The 8,909-nt window shown below is 38.3% G+C and overlaps 1 protein-coding gene across 4 annotated transcripts in view; it reads right to left on the bottom strand.

Moving 5' to 3' along the window:
• Positions 1-423: 423 nt before the first annotated feature.
• LOC144691757 (interferon alpha/beta receptor 2-like) overlaps positions 424-8,909 on the bottom strand; it is a 31,469-nt gene continuing 22,983 nt past the window's right edge. For all 4 annotated transcript variants that reach the window (XM_078560190.1, XM_078560189.1, XM_078560188.1 and 1 more), the window contains 2 exons: positions 5,639-5,760; positions 424-4,265 (listed from right to left, as the gene is read on the bottom strand). In XM_078560190.1, the coding sequence (XP_078416316.1) occupies positions 3,591-4,265; positions 5,639-5,760 (797 nt within the window). In that variant the 3' untranslated portion in view covers positions 424-3,590. The remainder of the gene's footprint in view (positions 4,266-5,638; positions 5,761-8,909) is intronic.

Here is an 8,909-nt window from a genome sequence, read left to right as displayed (position 1 = left end):
GTCACCAACCACCTTTTAAAAAAGTTATTTGTTCATGAGATGTGGACGTTGCCGGCTAGGCCAGCATTTATTGCCCATCCCTAACTGCCATTGTTCAGATGGCAGTTAAGAGTCAACCGCATTGCTGTGGGTCTGGAGTCACATGTAGGCCAGACCAAGTAAGGACAGCAGATTTCCTTCCCTAAAGGACATTAGTGAACCAGATGGGTTTTCACGACAATCGGCAATGGTTTCACAGTCATCACCAGACTTTTAATTCCAGATTTTTATTGAATTCAAATTTCATCATCTGCCATGGTGGGATTCGAATCTAGGTACCCAGAGTTCTGATGGAAGTGTGTGGCTTCAGAGATAGGTGACAAATACTTTTATTTACAAGTTTATGATTTTCTTCATTATTACGCAGTCGAAGTACAAAAGAGCCCTGAATCAGGGGAATAGTTAATGAAAGATGTGATGTTAGACCAGAAAGGAATGTAGCGTATCAAAAGGTATACCACCACCTTTTAAATAAACACATTACAATAAATGTTTCCAATTGAAAAGTGTAATGTCATTTAATTTTTTGTCAGCCTAAAGACGACATTGGTAAATACTCACATTCTTTACTACAATTTTTAATTTGAGAAGCTGTGTGTTTTACATATAAAACTCAACTAGGTCTATAAAAATTGCAAATCAATATTTTCATTGATATTAATAAAAAAGGTTATAATTTCCACAGTACATCCTGCATAACCTGAGAGCACTCATGGCACCAGAAAGTGTGATATTATTAATCATTTTTTTCACAAAGTAGTGCCAGAAACCATGATCCTAACATTAGTTCAAACTTGTCACAAGTTTGTAAACGACTAGAATCCTCATGGATAGTTCAATACTGTTCAGGTAACTTCTTAAAAGTATATTTATTCATTCTAATAGTCATAAAAAGGGATGACTTTTTTTTTAAAAAAGAAAAAACAGTTCTATTTTTTATGGCTGTAGTTTAGACACAAAGAGGCATGGGGTTCAGCCCAAAGTACAGTGATCGAATTAAATTATTTGTACTGTGGCAAGAGACCTAGGTGAAACAAGTTTTGAGTGATTTGTGATGGCTTAGCTCTCTGCCTGCTCTCTCTTTCTACCCATTGATTTATTAGCTAATTGGAGATGCATAGCAACTTTGGAAGGCAGTGGTGTCGATGAAGCAGTTTGGCAACCCCACCTCTTTGCAATTTGCCAGTGGGCAGGCCTGTGAAGTAAACAACATATATGGAAAGAACATAACTGTTTCCTCCATTTTTCAAATGCTGGGCAGGGCTGTATTGTTAGGCCCGAGCATCCAGAGGCGAACCAAGGGCATGGCAGAGCACAAGAGCAAAATTGCTTTCAGAACAGCCATACCCAGGCCTCAGCCAAATTTTTAAAAAAAATCAATGATCACCAGCAGCCTCTCCTCTGCCACAACAAGCCCCTGCCCCAGACTAGATCAACTTTCTGGAAGAGACCAGAAAGCCCACTCTGGATAGATAAATTATTCCATCTTTGGAAATATGCCCAAGGTTAGTGAGGGTTCTTGAGACTGAAAAATGTCCAGAATCCGGCTGTAATGCACCTCAATCAAGGGCAGCAAGTCAGGCTTCTGTGATAATAGCATAAATTGACACGTGTCAATTCGGGGATTGACCCTAGTTATGAGGAGAAACTACTAATTACATCCTCAAAACACTAATAATTTTCAAGCATGATTTCCCTTTCATAAAATCATACTGTCTCAGTTTGATCATAATAGGATCTTCCTTAATAAATTCCAGCATTTTCCCAATGACTGATGTCAGGCTAACTGGATTTGCAAGTGCAAACTTTCTCCTATGCTGAGTGCTACATGCTAATGGTTAGAACACAATAGTGGCCCTGAGGCAGGGAGGGGGTCACTTTGCCATGAGGTATTCTGTGCCCAGCAGCCATGTAAGAATCACAACTCAACTTCAATTAAAAACATTTTGTAAAGTGTAAGGTAATTTTGCATAATGCATTCTGTAAACTGTTGTATAAAATGAGAACACAGAATATAAAAATACAATAGGGTTTTACATGGCCATATGAAGAATGAAGACTTTTCAGCCACTACACACCCATAGTAAGAACATCCTTCCTCTAATTGCAGTGAAATCGCAATGTTCCAACAAAGACAACTTGGCTGTTTTAGAATCATTAGTTGAAGCATCATTGCAGCCACGAAAGGAATGCAGATACCCTGTTGGTATCAATACATCCTTACGCAAAGAGGCTGCACAGCAAGCAAAGAACAAATTATTATTATTTGATGTCATTAGAATAACAAATGAACATACTGCAGAGTTCACCAACACGGAACATTGACTAAAACCAAAAAACTACTGCGGATGCTGGAAATCCAAAACAACATTGACTCTTGTTTCACTCACCATATCAGGCAATGCCTATGGTGAGAATTTCCAGGATTTTCTCTACTTCAGATTTCCAGTATTTTACATTTGTTTTATAGGAGCGGGTTGCTGTCAGTTTCGAAACACGTTTCCTTTGAGATGGTGAAGGTAAACCATGAATAGCTAGTCAATTCCCTTAAAGATGGAATAGCAAATACCAGCTCCAAGAAATTCTTAATTTATAAAATTAACTTTCCCCAGCATTTCACTAAAATCTCTCAAACTGTTGAGATTGAACCAAGTGGGCATTACGTGCCTTCATATTTTGAAGGGAACTAGTCATAACTAAACCTTACTGAAAATGACCAAATGACCGAAATGAAACGTAAAATACCGTAGACCACGACAAATAAAACCAGAATGCACAAAAACAAGGTGGTCCAGAGGAGGGAAAAGCCAAGCGGCATATCAATTTCCATGCGTGACGATGAGATTATGGACTTCTCTCCATACCACACGATCCTCATTTTAGTTAGCTCTCACCTTCCTTTCCCCACCTCCCTTGAAACCCTCCATCCCATTTATCAACAGATATCAATCCATACCATTTGCAAAAGAAATTGCCAGATTTCCTTTCAAGTATCTGCTTTGGTAGTTTCTTCTACATATCCACAATCCTATGATTAAAAAAATCTATCTTATTTGAAGCTTCTGAATTTTGTACATGTCCCTTTGCTCATTATCCAGATTGTTTTATATTCATCTCATCAATGCTTTTTATTATTTTGCCCTCACAAAAAAGGCCATTTTCTTACCTGAAGAACAATTTTCTTTCCCTCTCAGGTGAGAAATTACTCATTCACCCCATCAACCCCTGGCTTTGGCAGATAAACTGAAAACAGAGACCCCTTGATAAAATATACCAGCACCAAGCTGAAAATTCTACTCACGTTCTATGGGGGTTACATAAATACCTAACATTTTATTTTTTGCTAAGCTAGTTTAGATATTTTAAATCCTCTCAGTAGCTATTACAGATCAGAGTAGTTACTGCAAGATCTGAAAGGAAAATCCCATCAGCTGAATGTTTTAAAGTGAGGATGTCAACAACACTAAGCAGCAGTGTTTTTGTCTTTAAAAGTTTGAGGATATTTCGAACGGTTTTACAAAAGTAGTTATCACACCTCATGCAAATATACTTCAACGTCTCATATAGTCAGAATGCAAAGCCTGGGGAGGTGAAGCAGTGCCTGGCATATCACAGAGACTTGGTTTCTCATACTGGTAAATTGCAGCATTGTCACAAACCTTAAAAAGCAAAGGATTATTCAAATCATCATATTCTGCAATTTCAGGTTCATGTGCCTCCTGATCACACACATTTTCATTTGAAAAGTCTACAAAGCAACTGTCTGGGTCTTGGATTTGGATAGACCACAATGGGACATTAGAAACATTAATGCTTGCAGAGGCAGAACTGCTTCTTCTGCTGTGGATTGTCTGTGTCTGGCTTGTGGTCTCAGCATCTGGGCATTCATTTTGCATGATGTCTGTTGGAGCCATCTGACAGTCACTGAGATTAGTGAAAAATTGTTCAGGTACTGAATCACACAGCTGATCATCACAAGACATTGTGCTGGTTTCATCTGTTCCTATTTTAGAAGATGCACTGGAGCTTTGAGCACTGTTCTGCGCAGGTATAGCGAATGAATTTGGCTCATAGCCAGCTTCCTGATCACTATTCATTAGTTCGTCTTCACTGCTTTCTTCAATGTTTTCAATTTTCTTTTCTTTGAAACAAATGTGTTCCAAAGTGCTGAGTTTTTCTTGTGCAGTATTACAATTGTAGACAGGTTGGGTGTGTTTCAAATTATTCTGATGGGACAGACAAATTAAGATATTCAATTTAACTGCTAAAATGACATTAAGATTCTTAATTTTTTCCTACTTCACCTCAGATTGGGGTATTGTCAAATGTGATCCAATTCTGTCTTCATCTAACATGTATTCATTTTCAGCAGAATTTGTGGAAATGCACAGAAACGGGAATCTTGGATTAGCTTCCCCTCCTTCTTACTCTTAGTACATTTAGATCAATTGGGGTAACCTCATGATCATCTGGCACATGTGGTCAGGATCAATACAAACTAGGAAAGATCAATGTTGGGCCCTTCTGGCTTTTATGGTTACATGACACACCACATGGTACATCTATCCACTGGGGCAAGTACTCCAACTGAGATTTCATGGAGTGGCCTGGAGATACTGCTGAATCTCTGCACTTCATTAAAATGTAGCCATTAAAAAGAAATTAATGATTTACTAAAGCTTATAACAGTGTAATTTTGGTACAATGTAGCAGCAACATGTACAAAGTAGGATACTTAATTAGATAGCCTGGAAAACCAAAGCTTTCATGATCAGAAAAAAGTCATTATGCTCGAGTCTTATCTCTTAATGCAAAAATCAATTTCATCTTATTATGTCACTTTGACTGGATTGATCTATGGCGAGTTGTTCACAATGGCAAGAAAGAACAATCAGGTCATCTCTAAGTCTCCACTCCCCACAACTTTTCTTAGCCTTCTTAAAATTTAAATTCCCAGTACTAAAAGCATCTTTATTGCATTCCTCACTGGTCCATGAAGGGCAAAAATATTTTTCCCCAATTGGTTGACCAGATCGCAAATGGTACCATAGAAGAGGTCTGACTAATGCCTTTCATAAACGATACAATCTCATGTTGCATTTATAATTTTAATGCAGCCCAATACTTATTTCACTGTGCTGATGGTTTCATAAATCTAGCTGCTATAATGTCTACAACTTTTTTTTCTTTCACGGGATGTGGGCATCGCTGGCTAGGCCAGTGTTTATTGCCCATCCCTAATTGCCCTTGAGAAGGTGGTGGTGAGCTGCCTTCCTGAAACAGTGCAGTCCATGTGGTGTAGGTACATCCACAGTTCTTGATTAGTACATGTACCAGACAAGGACCTGCAAGTGCAGTAGGTATCACTAGAAACAAGGCACCGTGCAAACAAAGGTAAAAGCTCAAAATCATACATAGATGAGGAAAATGCTTCTCCCTAGGACAAGGAATTGAACTTCTGCTAAAATTGTAAATTGCACATAACAATAGGTGGCATCTTTAGAAGTTAAGAGATGCTATCACTTTGTTTAAGCACTGAAAAACAATTGTCTCATGCAAGATTTCAATCTGATGAGCTTTTTGGAATTCAATTACATACCAGAGCTTGTGGACCGTATTTGATTAAGAAACAAAGATAACCTCCTTTGTATAATACTACGATGACGATGAGCCAGCCAACACCCAAGATGCACAAAATAAATATTAGCGGTGTTTGTGATGCTGCAAAAGAATAGGATATATCAGAAACATTCATTTGTACCAGTTTTCCTCTCCCTTAGGACTATCCAAGTTAATTCAGTGGCAAGTCCCATTCCTTTATTTAAACACAGTGAATACTGTCTTCATTTAAAACTTAAATGCAGTCAGACTTCCTTGCAAAAGTCTGTTTGGTTTCTTTAATCCGCACTAGCTAATATCTGAAGATATACAAACATTAGCATCTGAAAATTACATAGGATACATGCACAAAAACAGGCCATTTGGCCTACCTAGTCCATGTGTTCATGATCCACTTGAGCATCCTCCCATCTTTTCTCATCTAAATCTACCATATCCCCTTCTCCCTCAACTGCTTTTCTAGCTTCCCCTTAAAATCATCTATACTATTTGCTTCAACCATTCACTTTGGTAGCGAGTTCCACGTTCTTACCACTCTTTGGGTAAAGAAGTTTCTTCTGAATTCCCCATTGGATTTCTTGGTGACTATGTTCATGAGATAATCCTTTCTCCTCCATTTTTATGGGAATGTTAATATGTTAAAGCACCAGACTACGGGATGTCATTATTGGTGACTAACAATGGTTGCATGTGAACTTGGGTAAAATCATGCTGTATTGTATTAGCATACCGGTGTATGAAATCACTTTGCCTTCTCTTTTGGGCAGTCTGGTTTTGATGCAAAGCCAGGTCAGATTTGACAACTTAAATTGCACAGCCAGGGATAGGAGTTTCTTTTTAGAAACACAGTTACATAGGTTGATGAAACATCTGGGCGAGTTCTAATGGGATTCTAGCTTAACATGGCTTTGACTCTAACTAGCAAAGCATACTTGAAACACACCTTATTGAAAATGTTAACAGGTGAGTCGCTTTCATAGTTTTTTTCCCCCCTTAGGTTCTCTCATTTGCATGTACAGTGAATCACTGAGCTATACAGTTTAGAAAAATGTTAGGATTAGGATTGTGTGGAGTTAGCAAATTTTGGCTCAAATGATAGGAAGAAAATAATCTGATGCTCATCACTACACAGCTAGTTTAACATCAGTTTTGAGAAAACGACTAGAAACCACTGTTAGAAATTAATCCATGCTTCTCCAAGTGAAAATTTTATAAGTTATAGCTAGCACAGATTTTTTAAAAGGCAAACTGTGAGAATCTAATCTGTTGAGTTCTTTGATGAAGTATCAAGAGAAGTAAGGCTGTTCAGTGCAATGGTATATATGGGCTTTCTAAAGGACTTTGAAGTATCACATAACTAATGTTTGAAAAATGAAAGCACATGGGACTAAAAGGTCAGGAATAAATTGAATATTTAATTGATTAAAGGGTAGGAGGCAGAGGGTAGTGGTGAACGGATGTTTATTAGACTGGACAGAAGTATGTGGTGGGGTCCATCAAGGGTCAGTGTTAGGACAATTGCTTCTGTGAAAAGGGAGTACAATTTTGAAATTGCAGATGATACTTGGCAACATAATAAGTAAAATAGTAGCTGACTTCAGGAGGACATGAATTGGTGAAATGGGCAGGCATATGACAGATGTAATTTAATGTGGATCATTTACTCAATATTTGTCCCTCAAGCATTGTTAAAAAAACAATTTTGATATGGCTATCTATGGGAGCTTGCTAGGTGCAACTTGCTGCCACATTTCTTAAATTACAACAGTGATTACACTGGCTGTAAAGTGCTTTGGGATGGCTCAAAGTTATGAAAGTGTTATATAAAAGCAAGACACTATTTCTTTTCACTATTAAGTGTGAGGTGATTAACTTTGGGAAAAACAAGAGGCAGTATAATATAAATTGTACTATTTTGAGGGGGGTGCAAGAGCAGAGGAATCTGTTGGGGGTGGGGGGGGGGGGAAGAGGGGGTAGGAGTGCATATTTACAAATCTTTGAAAGCAGTAGGGCAAGTTTATATGGTAAAAAGTAGAGGATATTTGGTTTTGTTAATAGGGGCATTAAATAGAAAAACGAAGAAGTCATACTAAACCGTACAAATCTCCAATAAGGTTTCAGCTGGAGTATAGTGCATAATTCTGGGCACCACACTTTAGGAAGGGTTCCAAGGCTGGAGAAGGTTCAAAGGAAGGATAAGGGATTTCAATTATGTGAAGTGATTATAGAAGCTGGCTTTGCTCTCCTTAAGCAGAGAAAGCTAAGGGGGGATCTAATACAGGTATTCAGAATTGAGGGGTTTTGATAGAGCAAGTAACTGTTACCTTTGGCAAGTGGGTCAGTAACCAGAGGTCATAGATTTAAAATAAGTGGCAAAAGAACTAGAGGGGAAATGAGAATTTTTTCCAAGGGTCCGCACTTCAGAAGGATGATGGAAGCAAATTCTATAGGAATTTTCAAAAGGCAATTAAATATGGGCTTGATGCTAATTTGCAGGGCTATGGGAAAATAGCTTGGGTGTTGGACTACAATAGGCAGTTCTTACTACAGGTCAGCACAGGCATGATGCGCCGAATGGCCTCCTTCTGTGCTGTGAGACTCTAATTCTATTTCTGCTAGAAATAAAGCAAGGGCAGCTTTGGAGTTAATTGTAATGCCCTTGCAATTGAACAGCCTACCAACACTTAGTATTCAGGTATATGAAGAAGTCACCAAAACAAGATACCAAATGGCATCCAGCACCCACAGAACCATGCTCCAGTAAAAGCTTAATGCCTTTAAGATAGGAAGGCAGCGAAGAAATTTGGAGCAAAATCCTTGAGCTACATTGTGAACCATCTCCAATACAACATCATGTGGTAACAAACTGGGACAGAGTGAGCAAGGTCAAATTTTTCTTAATGCCTCTCAAGAAAATTTATTTCAAGAGACAAGACTAATCAAGTGTCCACAGAATGCATTACAATTGTGCTTAAATGATTTTCATGCCAAAGCAGATTAAGGGGGCAAGTTTAACCTAACCCGCCTAATGCTGTCATATTTGGACAGGTTGTAAAACTGGCAATCCACCCAATCCAGTCAATTTCCGGCCAGGAAGGTTAGGTTGAAATTACACCAAGATTCAGTTACCTTACATCAACTTTAATGAACTTGGGTAAATCTTAATCCCACCCCACACCCAAAAAATGCATGAAGTCAGATAAAAATCAGGTAAAGATGGAAATGCTTGGTTATTTTAACTAAAATTTGGG

The sequence above is a fragment of the Cetorhinus maximus genome, chromosome 16 (genome assembly GCF_964194155.1).
Source record: "Cetorhinus maximus chromosome 16, sCetMax3.hap1.1, whole genome shotgun sequence".
Classification (NCBI taxonomy): Eukaryota; Metazoa; Chordata; class Chondrichthyes; order Lamniformes; family Cetorhinidae; genus Cetorhinus; species Cetorhinus maximus.
This window is presented reverse-complemented; position numbering and strand designations above follow the sequence as displayed.